The sequence below is a fragment of the Pleurodeles waltl genome, chromosome 12, assembly GCF_031143425.1.
Source record: "Pleurodeles waltl isolate 20211129_DDA chromosome 12, aPleWal1.hap1.20221129, whole genome shotgun sequence".
In the NCBI taxonomy this organism is placed as follows: domain Eukaryota; kingdom Metazoa; phylum Chordata; class Amphibia; order Caudata; family Salamandridae; genus Pleurodeles; species Pleurodeles waltl.
In genome coordinates, this window is record NC_090451.1 from 600,388,276 (window position 1) to 600,410,730 (window position 22,455).

Here is a 22,455-nt window from a genome sequence, read left to right on the forward strand (position 1 = left end):
CAGCGAACGCTGCTGTGGCATGCGTGCCGGAATAGTTTACGTTGTCGTTGTCAACAAGGCCGTTACGTGCTGCGGGAATGTGTTGTTTCCCCCCACTCAAATTAGGGAGGTAGCGGACATCTGGCCTCATATTGTTACTTCCAAGGTTGATTTCGACAAGTTGAGTTGGCTGAAAGCTTTATTGTTTCAAAAGCATGTGGCCCTTACATCTGCTAGCGAGACCTACGCACTTCAGGTGGCAAGGTCATCGGCGAAGATACAGTCCCTTTTGAATACTAAGTTTCCAAGTCACTTCGGTGAACTTGTGGGACGTATATTTAATGCATCCAGCACTGCTGGTATTGCTCATTTTTTCAAAGCCGTTGGTGTTGGTTTCGCTCACACCTTCTCTTCCATATTCGGTTTGATACCTTCGGCTATACACTCTATTTTCAGAAGCATTTTTGGGGGTTTCCCGATTACTTTGGCTTTGTTGGCTGGAGTCTTGCTATTGTTGCTATTTTTTCGCAATGGCTGTCCCGCCACGACGAGATCCTATATTGCTGCTCCCGTCAGCGCAGCTGTGTCATGAACGCATGATGCAGCATTTTGGAGCTACACTCCTGGGCCATTTGGAGTGTGACTGGTCTCTGTCATTCAGACCGGTTTTGGATTGTGTGCAACCCGTGTTTCGGTGCATTTGGTGCTCGTTTGAACATGCACTGGCTTTATGTCTCTCACTGCAGCGCCCTCCAGTGGTCGATCCTGATCTGTTGATGTTCCCGATTAGGGCTCATTCCCAGACTTGTGCACTACGGTTGCGTTTGCTTCGTGAGGCGGTTTATGAGATTCCCTTACTGGAGGAAGATGGTATTGTCATTTTCATTGGCCCTGCACGGGGTGCCGCCCTGAATGGTTTTGGGGCTTTGGAACACACTTGCTCCATGGTACTTTGTGGCGTGGATCTTCCGATATTAACATATATCGATGTGGAGGAGCTCCTCCGTTCTATTGCTTCTGTCTGACAATTGGAATTTTTTTTTTTCTCTTTGGCAAAATTGACACTATATTGAATTTGGCTTTATCGTCACGTTTCCTAAATTTATGACTTTGTTGTCTTCTTACCTTGTCGAAATATATTGTTTTTATTTGGGGCATGCTTTTCTGTTATTAGAACCACTTGCTACCGACAAGGGGAGGGTGTAGTGTGGTTAGTTTTACGTATACTTTGCGCATTAGCTTCAGGCTTTAGGCCTTTGTGCACTTTGCCCTGAATGTATTTTATTCATTTGCTGACAGCTTAGAGCCTCTGTGCACTTTGCTCTAAAAGCTTTTTATTAGGCTTCGTACTGTTATTTTTCAAATAGCCAGTTCTACGGTGTTGTTTTTTATTCATATCACACTGTTTTGCCTACTTCAGCACTGGAGTTCTTCATAACATATTCACTCTGTGCTTCAGTCAAGGATACAGTCTGGTACATTGCCGATAGACGTGGTAGGAGTTTAGATTTGGCATTCCTGCGTAGGGACATTTTGTGATCACGATGACATGTTAGTTATAAAATCACTTCCTTCTCCCAATACATGCAAGAGGGAGATTCCGACCAGAGACCCACAACTAGACGCTGACTGCCTCGTTGCAGATGATGAACCAGATCACAGGCCTTTGCTCAGGTATGATGGCTTATGTCTCCCCAGTGATTCAGAAAGGCAAGCTAGAAGCTTAACATGCTGTGCTCTAAATAGAACAAGCAGAGGGAGAGTAGAAACTGTTAGGCAATATGATAGCTTTGTTCTTATGTTTTACTCTCCTGGTGACTATTTCAATCCTACTATGTTGTATTGTTCTGGTTATTGCGGCTCACGCCTTATTATCTAAAATACAGTCGTTTTATTAAAACATTATATAAAACTTATACTGTCTTTGTCATTTGTATATGAGACCATATTGTAAATGAGAGAGTTGGTTTGGATCTGAGTGACCACGACTTCCCTGAGAAGTTCCAAAGATGTCATGCGCTCGGCTGCCTAATCATTTCCCTGGGAGAAATGAGGCACTGCTAGTTAGCCGGAGCAAAAACCGGATTTAGGGTGACAGAGTTCTTTACAAGTGGGTCAGACTCAGTCCCCCACACCGTTATCGATCCTGCTACCTAGAAATCCAGTAGTCTCATTTAGGATAATGAGAGCCCACGCGACAGACAAACCTCCCTTTTAAGGCTAGACTTCTAGTCTGGCTACACATTTGCATCTGGGAGAAAGACATGTCAAACAAGTAGGTCTTGGTAATAATTAAGAGGATACTCCTTGGTTTCCTGGCCTGACATTAATAGCTGGGTCTCCACTGATCCCATAGTTCTATAATCAGTTGAGGTTTCAAGCTCTCCACCATATCATACAGGATTTACGGAACGAGGAGGGCATTGCCCTTGTCCTAACTCGCATGGTGGCCCTGGTGAAAGGAGGGAGGGACACTCTGCCTGAGTAAAGTCTATTCCCAGTGCCCTTACCCTACTAGCTCTAACAGTGGAAAAAAAAGGTCGCCATGAACCTAACTTCAGTCATGGTGAAAGTGAGTTTGCACCAATCCGATCCCCCAAATATTCTTACATATTGCATTGCTAGTGAAAAACTATTTCTGAGCTCCACTCCATTCCCTTTCCGGCTAAAGGAGTAACTGGGTGTCAGAAGCATACATGTAAAAGAGGAACCACTAGGCTTGCTTTCTCTAACTAATGACACCAAGCGAATATTAAATAAAGGACCATTCTTATCAACTGATAGGTGAGGGGCATCCAGAACTAATAGTGATTCATTCACTGTTTCGACGAAATTCTACCTGGATATGGGCAGTAGACTACTGCCTTTCACTAAGCCTCTTTGAGAGCAGACATGGATTCAAGAATTGTTTAGATAACGACTAGTAGAGATGCATTGGTAACTAGACAGTTCTGGGGACGTAGCCACACAATTCATAAGAGGTGATGTCATAAAAGCATTTCCAAAGCCAGCAGGTAATTGGCCACGCACCAATAACAACATAAAAATATGGGTTTCATATGTGATATGGGGTTTGGGCAAATATTGTCTTTATTCCTACTTCCATTAACTGTTTACGGTGCCACTGCACGTGGGCCGCGAGGACAGACAATTGAGTTAGCACAGTGATTTTAAGGCAATTTGGAAATAAAGAGGTATCCCATTTCAACAGAGTGTGTTTATCTGAAGAATGTTTAACAGCTGTGTCAAACTGATCAATATATTATATTTTCACATTTCCTTAACTAACACGTGTGTGAAATTAGTTATGCTGGTAAATCACGTTGTTTTCCTTTAAGATTTACTACTAAAACCGACTGCTCCAAATTAAGCCTTGATTCAACAGTGAAATTACCAGTAGGGAGATGCGTGAGTGTTTAAAGGACTAGAGCAAGTGAATAGTTCTGTGTGGACTCGTCACCTGGATTCCTCGGTATGAGGCCTTTATAGGGGTGTACTTCCTGAATTTGTCCCTCATAGGTATAGCCTTGGCAGTCTGCCGTTCTGAATGCAAATGTGAGCGTTTTACTGCTTAGAACCTGTCCCTCAGAGTGAACCCCTGATAATAAGTTTGGGGAAGTGTTATTTAGGAGTAACGCCTTAGGTACTGCCTTTGAAAGTACGCCCCTTGGAATGTTCTCCTTATGTGTCTGCCCAAGAGAGAAGGCCTTAGAATGAGTCAATGAAAGCTTGCCTCCTAAAAAGCTTCCCTATGGAGGCCGTACTACAAAAAATAGAGTACACACTGGAGTGAGACTAGCTGAGCCTTACCCCGACAGTCTATCTCTTTAAAGTTGTTGTGTCAGACCACTATGAATCTGCCCCTGATGATATCCCCCGAGAGCCTGCACCATGAATGTATGCCTTCCTGAGTGCGACCCCAAAGAGTAAGACCCTGAGAGTGTGGTCACTAGAATTATGCTCTCTGAAAGTCTGCACTCTGAAAAAGAGCACCTGAAAGTGAGCTTTTAGGTACTGCCAAAAGAGATTCTCTCAAGAGTGTCTGGCTGGGTGGCATAATACTTGACTGACCACACCTCACACAGTCTATGGATTAGCCGTTTGGACACTGCAAAATAAATAAGCTGCTACGAATATTGAACTGTTAACATCATTTAAGTGGACGGTTAATGAAATATATGGAATGGATGGGACACAACAGGGGAAAAAATGTATAAGAAGGAGTATGGGACTTGCCTATTAGCATAAAACATTGTTGCTGTTACAGTAATATTATTATTATGTTTCGTCCAGTTCCAAACTGCACCTAAAGTTGCACTGCAAGAAAAACATAGTCAATGTCATTCTGCTACAAGGTACTGGCGCAAGATGTTATTTTACTTGTAAAAAAAAAAAAAGTTAAGAAAAATATATAGAGAAAAAAAACATGTCTGCATGGGACATGAAATAGGCCTAGGCACCAAATAAAGGTGTGCCTGTCAAAAAAAAGAGCCCCATATTTTGAAAAAGAAAAAGGTGGCCTTCATTAGTAAATTGCCACAGGTCAGAATTTTGTGACATATCTAATGTAGTATTATTTATGATAGGAGGGCTTTATAGAAGAGTTAGATGGTTTGTGGAGGCGTGCCAGTATTCATTGGGATGTTACAATGTTTCTATGAAATTAAAGGGTGTTTGTGGAGGGTGAGTCACTATGCATGGTGAGGTGGTAATTGCAAGAATAAGAAGAAGTGATGAAGAGATGAGAATGGACATCTTGTGAAAACCCAGCCTGTACACATCGTTTGCAAAAACGTGGACTCCAAAACTTCAACATTACCCAAAATCTCCCTACAAAAATGATAACTTGCATACAATCTTACCATCAAGTACTTTTCCCAAAATACGTAAGGAATGGAGTTACAATCGAAGATCTGTATGGGCCTTGGAACAAACGTGGCTAAGGGAGAATGCAGGGATGAAATAGAACCTGCAAAAGTGGGATAAAGAGGAAGGGCGGTGAATTTAAGAGTCCTGCAGTGGGTGTCACATTTTTGCAGTTGTGATAAATTCAGGCTATCCTTCCAGGGCACTCATAAACAGGGCCTACAGCTTAAAAATCTGTTCTATGAGACAGCATGTCTGAAAAATGAAGCACCTGAGAGTATGCTATGTACGTCTGACCAAGAATTCGAGGAATCTTGGGCTGGGGAGGAGGTGGATTACTGAAGAGGTGATCTGATGTGTGCATCCCACAAACCTGGTCCCAAAATGAATATGGAAGAAAGGATTAATTTGATCTGTTGCATACAAACAAAATGGTTCCTTGACTTAAAGGGACGTTTTGTAGGGAGACTAAGATCACAAATCAGTGGCAGGTAAACAGTACATGATTTCAGTCGTATTGCCCTCATCCATCACATGAGACCGCACAGGGTTGTTACAGTACAGCAGGGAATATATTACATCCTGAGGCCTTACGTCACTTGGACTGCCAAATAAAGACTGACTGATATAATAAAGCACAGGAAATGCTGCCGTAGGGATGCACAGTCATATATACATACAGAGGTTGTACCACATCACATAGATCAATGATGTGAACTGGTCTTCCTTCTTCCACCATGCTATCCTGAAATAAATACAGCGCGACCTTCAACAAACCCCATCTCGACATCACTCTCAATCATTTCATCATCTGTGAATTATAAAATATGTCACAGACGACAACTTTCTAAGGTTTAGCCTGAAATGGAATACTGTCTTAGATGTATTTAAGAGAAATCAAAGAAATACGATCATTCGGCTACAGGTAATAAAGTATTTTATTCCAAACAGGACTATGGCGTTTGAAACCTTCAAGACGTATGTGAAAATGTTGTTTTACTGAGATGTTCAGAAAGATAAGGACTTCAATGCATATGAAAATGATGACATCCTACAGCCAGGCAGTGCAGTTATAAGTCACAGACTATATCACAGACTGCAGCAAATGTCTTATTCCATAAAAATAAAACCTCAGAGTTTGCACCTCTGACACTTACAAAGCGACTGCTTGCTCGTGCAAGCTGGTTTACCACTCATTTCCCACCCCAGTTATGGAAGCCATCGCTCCCAATGTGGAGTAGAACACAAAAGGATTCACCTGGAAGTGGCTGCTCAGTATCTTGTTGACGATCATTTTCACACCTTCCATCTGCTGCGGGAACACTTCTAAAATAAATCAGATGAAAGAGACGTCAGCACCAGCAGTGTCTGCTCACTGTGAACTTCTGCCACGGGTCATAATCCTAATAATATTTCTGTTTTAGTTGATTATTAAATGCTGGTGAGAAATGTGCAGAACTCAGATAAGCACAACTTGAAATGTGGGTTTCAGTAGTACTGAATGGGATGTAGAAAGTATGGTTATTGGGTAAAAATGTTAGTACTACCGCCAGACGCCCTTTGATTTTGTGATCTGGGTCACATAAGGGTGGGTCGCTGCTTGTGAATTAAACTATCAAACTTTACCTGCAGGAGTTTATCATCACAAAAAGTTGCTTTGGTATTTTTTGCCTGATACTGTGTTTTCGGTCTCCCTTAGGACATTTTTCTTAACTTCGAAACTGGTGCTTGTGACATGAGAAGCTCAGTATGAGGTCTGCACACTCAATAAATTGTCACTCTCAACTGTAGCTATATTTCTTTTAAAAACACACCCCAATCCTCGAACCGTCATCCCCGCATTTGTGGCTGGCAGTGCCCCGTCCTGTTCTCCTCTAAAAGGCACCAGTCCACTAAGATTCAAGAGATGTGTCCATAGACCAGCCAGTCTCTGTACTCTAATCACAAGGTATGGATAGTAAAATATTGTAAACAAAATCACACAAGCCAACATCTAGTGCATTTTAATCAGCAAAACAAAATCCTTTAAATCATAAGCAAGGCTCTTTGAAAAAAGGTATGTTATTCATACGCATAACAGTAATCCCTATGAAAGCAATCACGACACTTTGCATGTGTGCGTCTCATGAATCTCACCTTCCAGCTTTCTATCCATCCTTGTCTTAAACCTCCAGTCTTCCCTTTACTGGGGACACTGACATGCGCATGTGTACCATTTCACAGGTCTTCACCCCTTACGTCATCATCTATTTCACCTACTTCGTCTGCTCAAACATCTCCCTTCTTGTGTTTCCACTGCTTCTGATGGTCTGAGTCACTGCCCTTCACAGGGGTGAACACCGTACTCTTAAAGCCCGGCCTTCCTGTACAGTTGGAGACCTAATTCTGTCTTTTAAAGTTATTCTTTGTCTTGCACTAATTTTATTAACCGACCCAGAAATTTGAAGAGGACGCTGTGGTTGCTAGTTTTGAGGGCACTAATGCAACTTTTGGGAATAAATGCCAGCCTTTTAGGGGAAAACGCTACAAACTACCACTCACGAACTTAACGTGAAAGCCAGAGCTCAACATTTCTAAGAGCCTCAACAGCTTTGTGTTTTGTTGTTTTCGTTCCTGTGCTCTCACTTCCGTCAATTATTCGCAATTTATATTCCAGTCGCACACGTTAAGCAATTGTCTTTTTGCAATCTTCATATAACAAGCACTGCCAAAGCCAACAGGACTCTCCGTTGAGACCTATTGGCTTTGTCAATGCTATTTAGAAGAAAGTCTAGGTTGCGGCCACCTGCCTTATTTTGTAAGCGTAAACACATCATGGCCATTTTTTTCTTTTTTTTTGCTGATCGGAGTTGAATCAGCATACTGAAAAAGAAAAAAAAATGCATGAAAGGTGTTTTTCGAAGTACAGGTTTGGAGGAGCAACACAGAAGGCACGGCTGGGGCAACAAGGATGACACAGGTGGGGGAAGCAATGTGGAGGGTGGGGAAGAGAAGCAACAGATGAAAGAGGAAGACATGGGTGGGGAAAGCAACAGAGGGCACTGGAATGGAGCAACACTAAAGGGATGGGACAGAGAAGCAACCAGCGACAGAGAAGGGCACAGGTGGGGGGGAAGCAACATGGAGGGTGGGGGGAAGGAAGCAATATGGAGAGCGGGGTGAGGGTGAAAAGCAAAGGGTGAGAGAGTAATGTGGAGTAGGAAGGGGAGAAGCACACAGCCAAGAAAGTAAAGGAGTATAAGAGATCAAGCACAAAATGGAGAGGGACAGGTAGAGAGAGGCACATGGGTGACAGAGACCAACGTTGAGTGCAGCGGGAGAGAGGTACATGAGGGAGACAACTGAAAGGTACATGTAATCAGCAGCAGCAGTCGAAGTGCATTAAAAAAAAGTATGGGAACTGTGATGCTACATGCTGTGGGGGCGGAGGCGGTGAGTGTGGGGGCAGGGTCAAAGGTGTGGCTGAAAAAACAAAAAATTCTGTAGGGTTTTTTGGCCTTTCACCTTCAGGTAGCTACATGTACAAATGAGTCAAGCTTAAATGAAAAATACATTAAAAAAAGTTAAGTTAATTAGTGGCAAGCGGACTATTGTACCTTTGTTAGCTCATGCACTGCAGAGATCCGTGTGTAACCAGAAAGCCACAGAATAAAATCTTGGTGCAGTTCAGAATGGTGGCTCATGTATTGTTAGTGCTACGAGGACAAAGCCTGTGACAGAAAGCACTGAGAACATGCAAGTTATTATATTATTATACTTGCATTACACTCACTATAGAACAGACTGCTACCAAATAAGCCAAAAAGTTTAAAATAAAATGGTGCTTCCAAAATACAGATTTTAGTAACACCCAGATTGTACATTATGATTTATTTTTATATAAGTGCCCTGAAAAGCACACTGTTCAGCTGGTAACTCCCTTTCACTACCAGTCAAAAAGAATAAATCTTTGTAATCTCAAAGCTTCATGTGATCCATTCGATAAATTAAACCAGTACCAGCTCCCAAGCCCCCTTTACATTTGCAGATTAACTAGCTGTGCACACTTACATTTCTTTCAGCCTGGCAAGAAGGCCTGTTCATTGTAAAACTGTCTGCCCCTCCCTTGGTCTCACAGTACAAGAGACTCCCTGAATGAAACATAAGCTAAAGCATTTGCACTATCTGAATTTATCATCCCGGGATGGCTGCCTTTTCATAAAAAGTAGGGGAATGTTTTTTCATAAATTAAAAAAGTACAGGCACGTCGTGCCCCTCCGATCCCGCTCACTTCGACCACTGCATGTACTCTTGTGGAGTGCTTAACCGGAAAGAAAGAAAAAGTGGTGAATGAAAAGCAAGCAGTAGAAGCATAGAAGCCAGCCATTCAAAAGAGATGGAAAAGAGGCTATGCACCATGGGAAGGACAAACAAAAGAATGACAAGCTGGGACACGAAGAAGAAGCAGGCAAATAAGAGTCACAAGAAAGCCAACCAATAGTAAGCAATGAGTGGGCTCCAAGTACTGTATGTTATTGGCTGGCTCACAAAACGTATTTTACAACCAGACAGTTGCACTGTCTGGTAGGCTCAGTATAAAATAATCAAAAAGCCTTTTGTTCAGACTCTGTCACAAAACTCCATCCAGGTAGGTAGGGTATTCACTGACCAGAGATAGCACCTAAAAACTGCTCTGTGAAGTCAATGCAGGATAGTCGAGAAAACGCATAGTATCGTTCATACCTACTATACATATAGAGCAATTTTTGATCATTGGTCAATGCAGCTCAAATAAATGATAGTAGCCCAGCAGATATGGGGGGGTTGCCTTGGCCAACAACAGGATCATGTTTTGGCCTGACAGCATGTTGGCGGTCATGGCTATAAACAACCAGGTTGCAAAATGTCCCTTTGTGTGCTACGTTTGCCTAAGGCCCTCATTTACAGCTGTCTCACGCACAATGTATATTTTTCAGCAAAGCAGGTCCCGGGGATAGATAATGCCGTGGCTGAAGCATTGTCTCGTTACAAGTTGGCAGAATTCAGAGCACTGTGGTCATAAGCAAACAAGAGGATGTCAGACTGCTCCAAGAAGTTATGGAAGCTTGTTGCCCCTTTGCCTCTGACCTAATTGCCACATCCCTGGTGCCCAAGACCAAACATATGTATGAGTCTGCTTGGCAGGTAATTGACTCCTTCTTCAATTCGCCTGCTGCAGCTGAACAGTTTACCCCCGAGGGTGTTCTACGGTTCTTAGTGAGGTAAAAGGAGGGTGGCAAGTTGTTGGACCTAGTGTGGAGGCAGTTGTCAGTGATTGCCTTCTTCGCTGGGTTGAAGGGGTTTCATGGGGGGCATGGCAAAGATGGCGGCGTGAGCAGATGTGTGTCTGCGAGCTCCGCCGCCCGGGCCTTTGCAGCTGCTTAGCGGTCCCGGGCCCCAACCAGTGAGGACACCTCGAGGGTCGAGGGCGCCAGGGAGACTCGGGGGCAGTGTGGAGCGGTCGGACGAGCGTCCGGTGGTCCGGGAGGGGCTGCCAGACGGAGAGCCTGTTTAGGCCCAGCCCACGCCCGCGATCGGCGGACGCAGCGGACAAAGCTCCGGCTGCGCGGAGCGGCCACGTGGGTGGAGGCTGGGCGGTGAGCCCACAAAGGCATGGAGCAAAGCGGCGGCGGAGGAGGAGTCGGCAGCGGCAGTCGGGCCACGGAGGTACGGGCCCGGGGGGGGGGGGGGGGGGGAGTGCACAACTGAAGAGGCGCCACGTGGCCTCGGACTCCCGGGGCCCTTGGAGGCGTCCCGGCGTCCTGAGGGGTGTGATTGGGCCCCTGATGAGCGGCTGTGGGAGAGACAGAGTTCCCTTAGCCCCCCCTTGGATCCTGAGGAGCGAGGGGCCCCACGCAACGCTGGGGTGAAAGGTTGTCCTCGGCTCGGCGGGACATCTCGGCCCGCGGCATGAGCGGGCTTGTGGCGGCCCGGGGGAGCTTTGGTTACCGGAGTTGGGCCTTAGTAGGCCCGCGCAACAGAGACGGGTCCTGCTGGGTCGGCCCAGAGGAGGTGGGGACGGGCGCTGTGCTCTGGCCGGAGCAAGTGCGTAGGGCAGGAGAGATCTGCCCCAGCGAGAGGTGGTGGTCCGGCAGGGAAGGCAGCTTGCTGTGCAGTATTGTGGACTGAGACGGGTTCTGGGCTGATCCCTGCGACGGCTGGTGAGCAGAATTCTGATGGCGTCCTCCAGCCGAAAAGGGACCAGTCGGTGAGGGAGATGCTGACAAGATCTCACCCATCGCAGGGCAAGCCTGCCGAGGGGGCTGCCCTGGCGAGGGGGCCCAAGGACCGGGGTGAGGCGGAGGACGACGGTGGGCCCCAGTTACGAAAGGTTTTCTTACCTCCTTGTTTGACTCTCTTAGGATGGATCTGCAGGAGCTGCGGAGAGACATTTCCCAGGAGATGCGGGATATGCATGCGGACATTACGTCACTAGGGGAAAGGGTGGCAAATATTGAAGACAGCGAGATCTCCCGGGGGCAAGAAGTGGAACAACTGCAACAGGAGGTTCTGTGTCTGCGTGAGCAACAGGAGCTCCTGCAGATGGCGACGGAGGACTTCGAAAACTGCTCTAGGCGGCATAACATACATATCAGGGGAGCCCCGACTGGGGCGGAAGGAGAAGATATTAGAGGGTTTGTTACGGCGCTGTTCCGCTCCATCCTGGGCCCTGATAACACGCAAGGGATCACACTGGATCGGGTCCACAGAGCAGGTCGGATGGTGGGGGGGCAGTGAGCGCCCTCCAGACATCTTAGCGTGTGTGCATGATTTTATGACTAAAGAAAGCATCCTGCAGAGAACACAAAACCTCCCTCAGGTCCAGTTTAGAGGGCACACGCTTCAGCTATTCCAGGACCTCTCGCTACGGACATTGCAGAGGCGAAGAGAACTTAAGCCCATTACAGAGCACCTCCAGGCGAACTCTACGCCTTACACTTGGGGTCACCCCTTCCGCCTTATGTTCCGCTGGGGGGACAGCTGCATCAGGTGAAATCACTGCAGGAGGCGCGCAGGATCCTAAACTTGGAGGAGACGGAGCGGAGCGCCGGGCCGCACGAAGAGGCCGCCGTCGAGGACCACCCGCGATGGCGATGGAAAGAGAAGAAGCGGAAGCAACCGAGGCCGTCCTCGACCAAACAAGCGCTGGAGAGGCAATCTGTATTGAACAGTCTTGCGGTGGGTACCAGTGCCTAAAAGCGGATGGCCCCGAGTGTCTCTGCAGTGGTCTGGGGTCGTTCTTAGCGCAAGTAGTGAAGCTGCTGGAGTTAGGCCTGGGCGGCACGGTCTCTGGACGCCAAGTGACGACTTTGTGAGGTGTTGTCGACCCCTGTCTGGATCTTGCCTCTTTTTGGATGTTCGATAGAGGACTTGTGTGTGTTAGATATGCACCTGTTGTGCGGCTTTGTTTTACGTTGTTGTGCTTCCCCTAGCATTCTTATGTGCCCTTGTCTTGATCACTGTTCTTATGTGTGCTGGCCACCCCTGGGCCGACCTTGGCTGCTGCCCCTAGGTGGAGGTCCCCGACTAAGGCGCGTTTCCTGTTCAATTACTCATGTCCCTTAAATGTCTAAGCTTAAATGTCCGGGGGCTTAATAGTCCTGCAAAGAGGTTGGCGATCCTCTCTGCCCTTGAGAGATCTGAGTGCCATATCTGCCTCCTACAGGAGACGCACTTATTGTCAACTGATACATATTGGACGCGCTCGAGGTGGTTTACCTGGCAGTTTTGGTCCTCTGCTCCTACGAAGCATGCCAGGGTGGCAATCTTACTATCGAGAGCCTTTCCTGGGGAGGTAGTCACCAAGATACATGAGATTAAGGTTAGGTTCCTGGCCATTAGGGTGCGCGTTGAGTCATTCCACTTCACCATTGCCACACTATATGCCCCTAACACACAGCAAGAAACATTCATGAGACAGGCCATATCCCCAATGCTCAATACACCGGACAGGGCTATTCTTGTAGGGGGGGATTTCGACCTGGTCATGGGCAATGAGCTGGATCGCTCCGGACACCGATGTGGGCAGACCGGGGCACTGACTCCGGCAGAGTGACAGTGGTTGGCTGATTGTGATCTAGAGGATGTCTGGAGGAAGGCGCACCTGACTCTCCGGGAATACTCATTCTACTCGGCGTCCTCCAAGACTTACACGCGTTTAGATTTTTTCTTAGCCTCCTCAGAGTTTACTTCTCGTATCAGGGAGACCGCAATTGAGCCTCGAGCTCTGACAGATCATGCCCCTATCAGGTTAGTAGTCCGCCTTGATGGTGGGAGAGTCAGGACCCCGGTTTGGCGTTTTAGGATCACTATACTGCAGAGCCGGGTGGTGGAAGAGACGCTGCAACGGGCAATCCTTGACTATCTTAGTCATAATGACGATGGGAGGACTAGCCTAGAGACTCTTTGGGAGGCACTGAAAGCAGTCGTCCGTGGAAAGGTGATCTCACTCTCGGCCAAAGAAAATAAAGCCAGGAGAGAGCAGAGAGCGGTGTTAGAACAGAAAGTGTCAGCTTTGGAGCGCTCCCACTAGCATACTGGCGCTCTCAGGGTGTGGAGGGAATTGGAGAAGATGTGTCATCAGCTGAAACGGCTGGATTGGGACAGGGCAGAGTATGCAGTAGCACGGCTTAAACACAAATTTTATATAGGGGGTAACCGCTGTGGGAAACTCCCTGCCCACAACCAGAGAGCGCAGCGCTCGGCCAATGCTATAAAGATGGTGCGCTTGCCCTTCTCGGGGTGAAGTATGGTCGGATATGCAAATGGCTGAGGTGTTTGCTGATTTTTATAGAGAGCTGTATGCAGCGGATTCGGGGAGCGATGCGGACCCTTCCTCCTATCTCGCGGATTGTCGAATTGTCCCGCTCGTGAACAGGATGCGGCCACTCTGGACCAGCCTATAATGATAGATGAGGTGATCTCAGCGATTTTCCACCTATTGGTTGGGAAGTCGCCTGGTCCGGACGGTTTTACCGCGCTTTCCTATAAAACATTCTGCCCAGAGCTGGCCCCGCTCCTGGTCTTTAACTCCTTTCTAGTGACCGGAACCCTTACGCCTAGCATGATGGAGGCTACTATCATGGTCATTCATAAGCCGGGGAAGAACCCGGAGGAATGTGGTACCTACCGTCCCATCTCGCTTCTAAATATTGACGCCAAGTTATTCACCGGCATTCTGGCACAGCGCCTTAACCCCTTTATGCCTGGACTCATAGATCCGTATCAGGCGGGCTTCATACCCCATCGACAGTGCGGGGACAATACGAAGCGGCTCTTACATTTAATAGATAAAACGAATAGATCTCATAGAGAGGCGTTCGTCCTCTCCATTGATGCGGAGAAAGCGTTCGATAGGGTACACTGGCCCTATCTATTCCAGGTGCTGGAGCGCTTTGGGGTAGGCCCGGCATTCAGGTCCTGGATACAATGCATTTACTGTGCACCTAAGGCTGCGGTTCGAGTGAATGGGACTCTGTCATTGCCGTTTCCAATAGGGCGCGGGACGCGGCAGGGGTGCCCGCTCTCCACTCTGTTGTTTGCGCTTTATATGGAACCTCTCGCTCAGTGTCTTCGCGATGATCCTCATATCTCCAGCGTCAAATTTGGGGGAGACCATCACCTCATTAGTTTGTATGCGGATGATGTGATTCTCACTCTGGCGGATCCCACGGTCTTGCTGCCTGCCCTCATGGATGCCCTCAGCACGTTTAGCGGGGTCTCTGGATTCAAAGTGAATACGCAGAAATCTCAAGTCTTGAGTTTGTCAATACTTCCTGAGCATGAGGAGGCTTAAGGTCTCGATATCCCTTTACATGGTCAGCGTTGCATGTACCTTACCTGGGCATTGTTTTGGCAACATCGGCGGCGAAGACGTCTAGCCTGAACTACACTTCCCTCTCTCTGGAGATTCTGAGGGACTTAGGAAAATGGGGGAAACAGAGGCTCTCCTGGTTTGGCAGGGTCTCTGTGGTTAAGATGACAGTACTGCCGCGCATACTTTATGTGTTTCAAACGCTCCCTCTGACTCCGCTGCCACATACGATAGCAACACTCTAGTCAGCGATCTTGAAATTTATATGGGATGGGAAGCCTGCGCGGATTCCGCGGCGCGCCTTGTCCCGTCCTAAGGAGGAGGGGGGACTGGCTGTCCCTTGCCTGCTGAGGTACTTTCAAGCCGCCAAGCTACGCTTTCTGCTGGAGTGGAGTCGCCCGCTCACCGAAAAGCACTGGTGCTTTATGGACCAGGCGGTCGCTGGGTCGCATATTTGGAAGGAGCCCTGGCTCCGGCGTAGGCACAGAGCGTCTGGGCTTTATTCCTCTCCGGTTACAGGTACGACGCTCCGGGTGTGGGATGTGGTGGCGGAGAAGCACGGTTTGACGACCTTCCCATCTCCCATGTCACCGATTTGTGAGAACCCCGACTCTGTCCCAGGTCTACGGGTGAAGCACTTTCGCTGCTGGTATGAAGGGGGCTGCAAAAGGGTTGGGAGCACATTTGATGCGGATGGTGTAATTCCTTTTGACCAGATGAGGGAGATTTATGGGCTTACGAAGCCAGACAGGCTGATGTACTACCAGGTTCGACATTGGGCCCTCCAGCCGGCGAACAGGCAACTGGTAGACAGGCCGCCTACACCATTCAAGAAATGGCTTCTGGTAAAGAAAGATGATAAGCGGGTGATTTTGGAATTGTATAGAATTTTGCAGGGGGTGGAATTGCCGACTAAATCCAAGGGGCAGAGGAGATGGGAGGAGTTGGGGAGGGAGCTGACAGAGGAGGAATGGGAAAGTGTCCATTATAGAGCGCATCACACAACTTACCACACATCAGGGACAAAGACGGCCTATAAGTTGGCTACCTACTGGTACTATACCCCGGCAAGGGTGCATGCGTGGGATCCCTCTAAGTCGGGCCTTTGCTGGATGGGTTGTGGTAACAACGGCACACTTATACACTTGCTATGGCATTGCCCCAAGTTAAAAAGGTACTGGAAGAGCATCCTGGACGATATAGACAGAGTATTCCAGAGAGAGATCCCTAGGCTGCCGTCATATGTTATTCTGGGCTTACCCAATCCTCTCACCTTCCCTCTTCGCTCGCAGAGAGGGCGGCAGATGGCCCTGGCCCTTAATGCAGCGCTGCAAGTGATCCTAGCACTCTGGGGATCGGATAGGGTCCCGACTTATACCTCCTGGCTTCATAAGGTCTGGTTCATCCTAGCAATGGAGAAACTAACACTGGCGTATAGGCAGAGGGCGGGAGACATCGGTAATCTATGGAGACCGTTCATTCAGATTTTGTCCACGGAATTTAACTAATTGTCTTGCCTGGCATATTTAAAGGTTCTGGGGCTATTGTGAGATACCTAATGGAGGGAAGCTGGCCGGTGAAGCGGAGTGGGGGCGGGGTGCAAAAGCCCTTCCTGGAGGGGCCGGGGACAAGGAGGGAGGAGGGGCAGGATGGGGCAGTACTGCTGAGGGTGGCACGGGGAAGCACAGTTATGTATTTTGTGTTCCTGTTCGTTTTCCGGTTTTTAGTTCTTTCTTGGACCGGATCACCTTGTCATTTGCGCTACGGCTATAGGCCTTTAGGGGCGGGGCTGTGGGGATAAGCATGTCTAATTATGTCGACCAGTATTCTTTGGCGGTCTGTTCTTTGACATGTGTGACAAGGGATATTGCTCAATTCTGACAGCCGGCCGATTTGGATGTAGGCACAGAGCTTTGTATTTGGTTCATATATGTTATATACCAATAAACAGATTTGATCCATAAAGGGGGTTCGTAACCCAACCAAGGATTCTAGGGTGAGGAAGGCTGTCATGGGTTTGGAGTGTATGATCCCTATTAAGGAGGATAACAAAAGACCCATAGATGTGGCTAGGCTGGCACGCATTGTTGGGGTGTTACATAAGATATGCCTATCCCCCTAGGAGGTTAGTTTGTCCAGTTTCGACTACTCGCTTGCTTTTTTGGGGGCATTTAGGATTTTCAAACTAGTAGTCCCTCTAAGGCTGGGCAGGGCTCTGGGATCTAACTCTCTGATGTCATTATGTCTGGCAAGGATCTCTACGTAAGGGTCAGGAGATCAAAGGCATACCCTCAGGGAAAAGGGATGTGGGTGAACTTCAGCTCAGCCCCGGGCCCCTCTTCTGCTCGGTGACCATGGCGCAGGAGTTCCTGCGGGTGCGCCCCACTGTGGGATGTTCCAAGTTGCTAATACAAGCGGACGGAGAACCTCTCACCCATTTTCGGTTTACCTGCACATGCAAGCACACCTTGGCCCTTCTGTGCGAGGAGACTTTGTGGTTCAGCTCACGCTCTTTCCGCATTGGTGCAGCCACCACTGCAGCCGCACTGGGCCTGTCAGGGGAGGACATCAAAAGAGTGGGCAATGGAGTTTGACGTGCTACTAGTGCTATATTCGTCATCACCTGGCATATGCTCTTCAGGAAACTGTTCCTTCTCTTTTCGCAGCTAACGGGTGTGGATCAATTTATGTGTGTTGGTGTGGGCATTCCTTCATTCGCAGAGTAGCTCAACATTTCCATGGCTCCAGACTTGAGAGGGCTCAACTGGAGGCAGGCTTCAAACATCATTGGGTGGGTATTGGGGGGCTCAGGTTGGGGGACCTATTCGAACATCTCTTGCAGATCCTCGAGAAAGGCGTGGGTCCTCCTCCAAATGTCATTATCATTCATGCAGGAGGTAATGACATGGTACCCCTGGGTAGGCTAGGGGTTAGGAAGGCTCTATTCTCCACCCTGTCAGGGGTTAAGAATCGGATGCCGTCTGCAGCCTTATTATGGTCAGAGGTAATCCCCTGTTTGATTTGGCCCAGTAGAGTGCTCACAAAGGCTATTAAAGACTCTGTGAAAAAAATAATAATTCAGGCAAAAAATCTTGGCAGGATCTTCGATGGTCACGGTGTCGCACAACTTGCTCCAGGTAACCAGGGTAGAGTTCTTCCACAACGTTGGCATTCATTTATCTGCCAGGGGCCAGAAGTTGTTTATCCAAACTAATTTAGGAGCTATCTCTGATCTCTCCCAGTATCACTGGGGGGGAGGGGTGTTGGGCGAGTTAACCAAAAAGCTCCTTTCTCTGTGTTGAGGCCCAAAGCAGCAGAATAGCCGTGAATATCTCAAATTCTGACTCTTTGACTGGACTGACCCCTGGACGGGGTGTAATTGAACAGGCACCTGGCTGGCAGGTGAAGGGACTTGACCTGCCAGTGGTCCTGAACTCTCTTGCCCTACTCATGGTCCTGGTTTGAACTTTGGTGGCTGCGTCTGTGTTCAGGTACCCCAGCTGGGCCGACCTGCTATGAGGTGCCCTAGGAATTGGTAGCACCTTCCAGGTTGGAAGGATGTGCAGGGTTGGTGTGCCAATGGTCTGTCTGACAATGCCTTCTACTGACTGTGCTTGGATGCCCAGTTTAGAACCAGGGGTATGGTGCAAATTGGGGCCATCTGGCAAAAGGGAACTGCAGCATTCACTACAAGGAATTATCGAAGATTTTGTTTGTTCGCAATGTTTTATGTCTGGGCGCCTAATGTAACTATCTGCTGCTGTCTTTGTATTATCTTGAAATTATCACCTAAGTTATTGACTAATATGAATTTCTGGTGTTCCTTTGGGATTCTGGTACAATTTACGAAGTTTTATGTGACAAATGACAAGATAGATGTGATGATGTGAATAAATGGCTATGCGTGGGTGAACCACATAAATCTGTACTATATCTTTGTTGGGGGCAAGTTGCACGTTGTACACACACTATTTGGGAATCAATCACGAGTCTGCCTCTGAATGGATTGTGAATGGCGCTTCCATCTTCAGCAGGCTTCTCAGAGATACCAGCCTATCATCTTATCGAATTAAAAATTTCCATATAGGTTATTCCGACTCGCTCCAACAAAATGCAAACTGTAAGCAGCTAAACACCAAGAGAATAATCGGTTTGTATAACTGCAGTATACTCTATATTAAAATTCAGGCAACATCTGAAAAAACAAGCATTTTTAATGCAATGGGTCTCACGTTTGTTAAAGTTAAAGCTATTAGTGTTGAAACTCCTAATCAGGCTTTTCTTGCCACATAAACTGAAAAGTAAAACAGTGTCACATAAGCGAGCCGACGGCCACAGTGAGTGCAAACACACAAAAGGAAACAGACGTTCGCTCACAGAGAAACGTATCCGCAAAAGTGCAATTATCCATGTAACCGACAAATGTGCACTTATCCCATGTAACAGGGTCGATCTCGTGCAAAGCGCTCTCCTACTGCCCAGCGAGATCGCGCTGCCTACAAAATAAAGAGAAAAAGTAGTGCAGAACCATACGAAAAACATGGAGCCGCTTATGTTTTCAGAAGTTGGCCGGTGCACTCAAGGTAGGCTAAACACTGGAAAAGGCATGACGTGTGCATGCCTTTCACTAATGAAATCAAGCTAATTTTAAAAGGCAAGCCCACGAACCAACCAAACTGATGGGCTTGACATGGGCGTGCTTAAAAGCCCAGTGAGAGATTACACCAGGGACAGAGAGCTTTGCACTCGACCCAAATAACACCTATCTATACCTGAACGGCTTCATCCTCTTTCTTAAATCATTATCCTTCGAGTTACCATGTTTGAACAAAGTCATTACTGTTTATTGTAATGTAATGTCTTTTCTTCTTAGTTCTAGGTAAAACACCCGAATATGCAATGTGGGGCATGTGCAATGTATACATCTAGTAAATATACTGTCATTCTTTCCACCACACGTGGACTATCAAAAATACACTGAAAATTTGCTAAAATTATTGTTCACACACCTACCTTTACATTTCTTGTGAAGCTCATCGAAGCTCCCTGGGTTACTGAGTTGGTCCTTGCTTTTCTTACGTGTCCAGGAGTGAACTGAAGGCGGGACTTCCAAATAGGCCAGGGCCAGCACGCTCCCCATCACGGACAATCTCGTGTAGCTCCTTTTAAGAGTTTCTTTTCAAAGGTTCTGGTCAAAGATTGTCTTAGGAAAAACAACTAGTGTTCTGCTTATAGTTGCCAATATGTTGGCTAAGTGATGCTTTCCGCGCTGACTGCCCATACAGTCGACTGAGACATTGCGGCTCGGGGGGCAGATGTACACTGAACAGGGAAAACACATCCTACGTTGAAGAACCGAACATCTCAATCAAACCAAAGTATCAGTGTATGTAGTCGAATCACACTCGCCAACGTTAAGGGACTCCAATAATCGAAGTGTAATAATCTCCCAAAGAAAACAAACAACTCAAAAATTGGAACTTCATAATGAAGAGCTGGGAATTAATCAGAACTTTTCAAAATAAAAACAAAAGGTAGGGTGGTGGTTTGTACTTGTCAATCCACCAAGCCAAGTTTCATTCTATCACAAAGAAGCACAGAGTTTCTGTTCACAGCCTCGTAACGACATAATAGACTAGACCTTTTTCTAGAAACAGGAAAAACGTAAAAATAGAGGAAAAGGAAAAAACAGATTATGAGGAAACTGTCACCTAAAAAAACTGAAAATTGTCAAGCGTGCCCTCGGGGAAAATGATAGAGCTCTGAAACGCAAACGTATGCAAACTAGCGATAATACGTACACAGGGCAGTACACCTATCAACAAAAGAGAGATACTATTGCTAAACTGTTTATGTGAATAGACACCACCACCCGTAAGACGATCAAAAATTCATAATCTTAAAAATAAGTGAATAATCAAAATGTTTAGATTTTCCCAAAATAAGAATTTATATTCACTCAGATTCAATCAGGCGAGCGGAAAGAACGAAATAGGGATCCTAACTGTAAAAATGTAACGTCAGTTTATTCTAAGGGTTATTCTGGGCTCGCCTTTCATAGACTGCGAGGAAGGGCTGCAATTCAAAGGCTCAGACCCCGCCCCACAGGAAACTACGATCAGCGGAAACGTCAATGGTCAGGAAGGAGATCGCGCATGCGGATTACAAAGCTCTCGGCTCAACCAAGCCTTGTGACGTAGCTGTATCAGGTGTTCAGTTTGTGGCACTTTTACATTGCTGTGTACTGTTGCGCATGCGCTTGTCTTACAATCAAGGTTGCTTGATTCCATTCTCTACAGTCCTGGCACAAAGAGAGCTGTGTTTTGCTATGTAGCGCTGATGTGTTTGTAAGTGCGAGGAGGTGGAAAGCCCGACCGTAAGACATTGTTTAGAAGGTCAGGCTCAACAGCCATACCTGTGTAGACGCTTGCTTTGCCAGTTAATCGGAATTGCGAGTTGCTTTTTCCTTCATAGATTTCAGTACGTCACGTTTATCGGAGGAAAAGGCTCATTACATAGGCATACGTGCCAACATTTTAAAAAGAGGCGGGGGGGGAATTTAAAATATTATTGGGGTAATTAATTTCTCCCGTTGACTTATTTTGAAGGAGAGGCACTTGCAGGCAGGATATAGCCAAAATAAAGCAAATTTTGGCTTAAATAATCGGGAGTCTCGCGCCTGATTCGGTTCTATTTACGTGTGCACCGGGATGTGCGGAGTTCTGTGTTAAATACAGATTCTGTAACTTCAAAACTCTTCTTACTGCACGTATCAGAATTAAAAGCTTTGTGAAGTACATACATGCCTACGTTTTAAATCTGCAAAGTAGGAGATTTTGAGAACAAAATTGAGGGAGTGTATTTACCACATTGGCTTCTATTGAAACAGGCAATATTCAACAGGAGACAGATTAAAAAAAACATTTTTAGTTTTATAAAACGGGAGGCTACCACCAGCACCAGTTCTGTCGGCATGTAAGGATAAATATCGACAGACAAGCATGCCACTCGGGGAGGGGGAATGCCTGGTACATACAGGAAGCTCTAGAGCAGAGGTCTTCAAACTGGGGGGCGGGCCCCCCAAGGGGGGGCACGAGGCTCTGGCCAAAAGAAGCAATATACAGATAACCGGGCTTAGTTTTAAGCAGAAGCATGTTATTGCATTTTAAAAAAGTTAACAGTACTTAACTGCAATGTTTAAATAGGTCTAGACCTATTTAAACATTGTCACCTTTATAAAATAATTGTGAAAAATTGTGAGGGGGGCCCAATGATTATTATTTTTCAACTGGGGGGGCGCTGCATTGAAAAGTTTGGAGACCACTGCTCTAGAGTATGGCCTAGGGAACACCAAAATTAATGTTTTTCCTAAAATCTTTTGCTAGGCCATAATTATTGCACTTAATAAATACCGAGCACATCAGTGTTAGTTTTCAGTGGGTGCAATAATTGTTGTATCCAATAGTGGTCAGCCCATAATGAAACCTAAAATGGCATATATAGAGCTTCCTTACATTTCTAATGCAATAACATTATAGTATTGAAGTGGTATAAACACGTAGTTATGGGAAGAGAATGACTCTTTGTTTACCAAGGTCATACATGACTACAGACCTAATTCCGGGGTAATAATCCTGAATAATAAAGCCCGAAATTGCTTTAATATAGTTTCTACTGCTTGAAATAGTCCCCACAAGTCAATGGCAAAAATATATCCCCCAATTATTTTTAAAAAACTAACCACTTTTTTCTTTGCAAATGTTGGCATGTATGCAAAG

General features: G+C 46.6%; 1 protein-coding gene across 1 annotated transcript in view; it reads right to left on the reverse strand.

Annotated features, from left to right (window-relative positions):
• Positions 1–20,790, reverse strand: part of TOMM40L (translocase of outer mitochondrial membrane 40 like) — a 265,960-nt gene extending 245,170 nt beyond the window's left edge. Inside the window, exons 1-2 of the mRNA XM_069217818.1 lie at positions 19,691–20,790; positions 6,104–6,171 (exon numbers count right to left, since the gene is read on the reverse strand). Of these exons, the coding sequence (XP_069073919.1) occupies positions 6,104–6,171; positions 19,691–19,817 (195 nt within the window). The 5' untranslated portion in view covers positions 19,818–20,790. The remainder of the gene's footprint in view (positions 1–6,103; positions 6,172–19,690) is intronic.
• Positions 20,791–22,455: the final 1,665 nt, after the last annotated feature.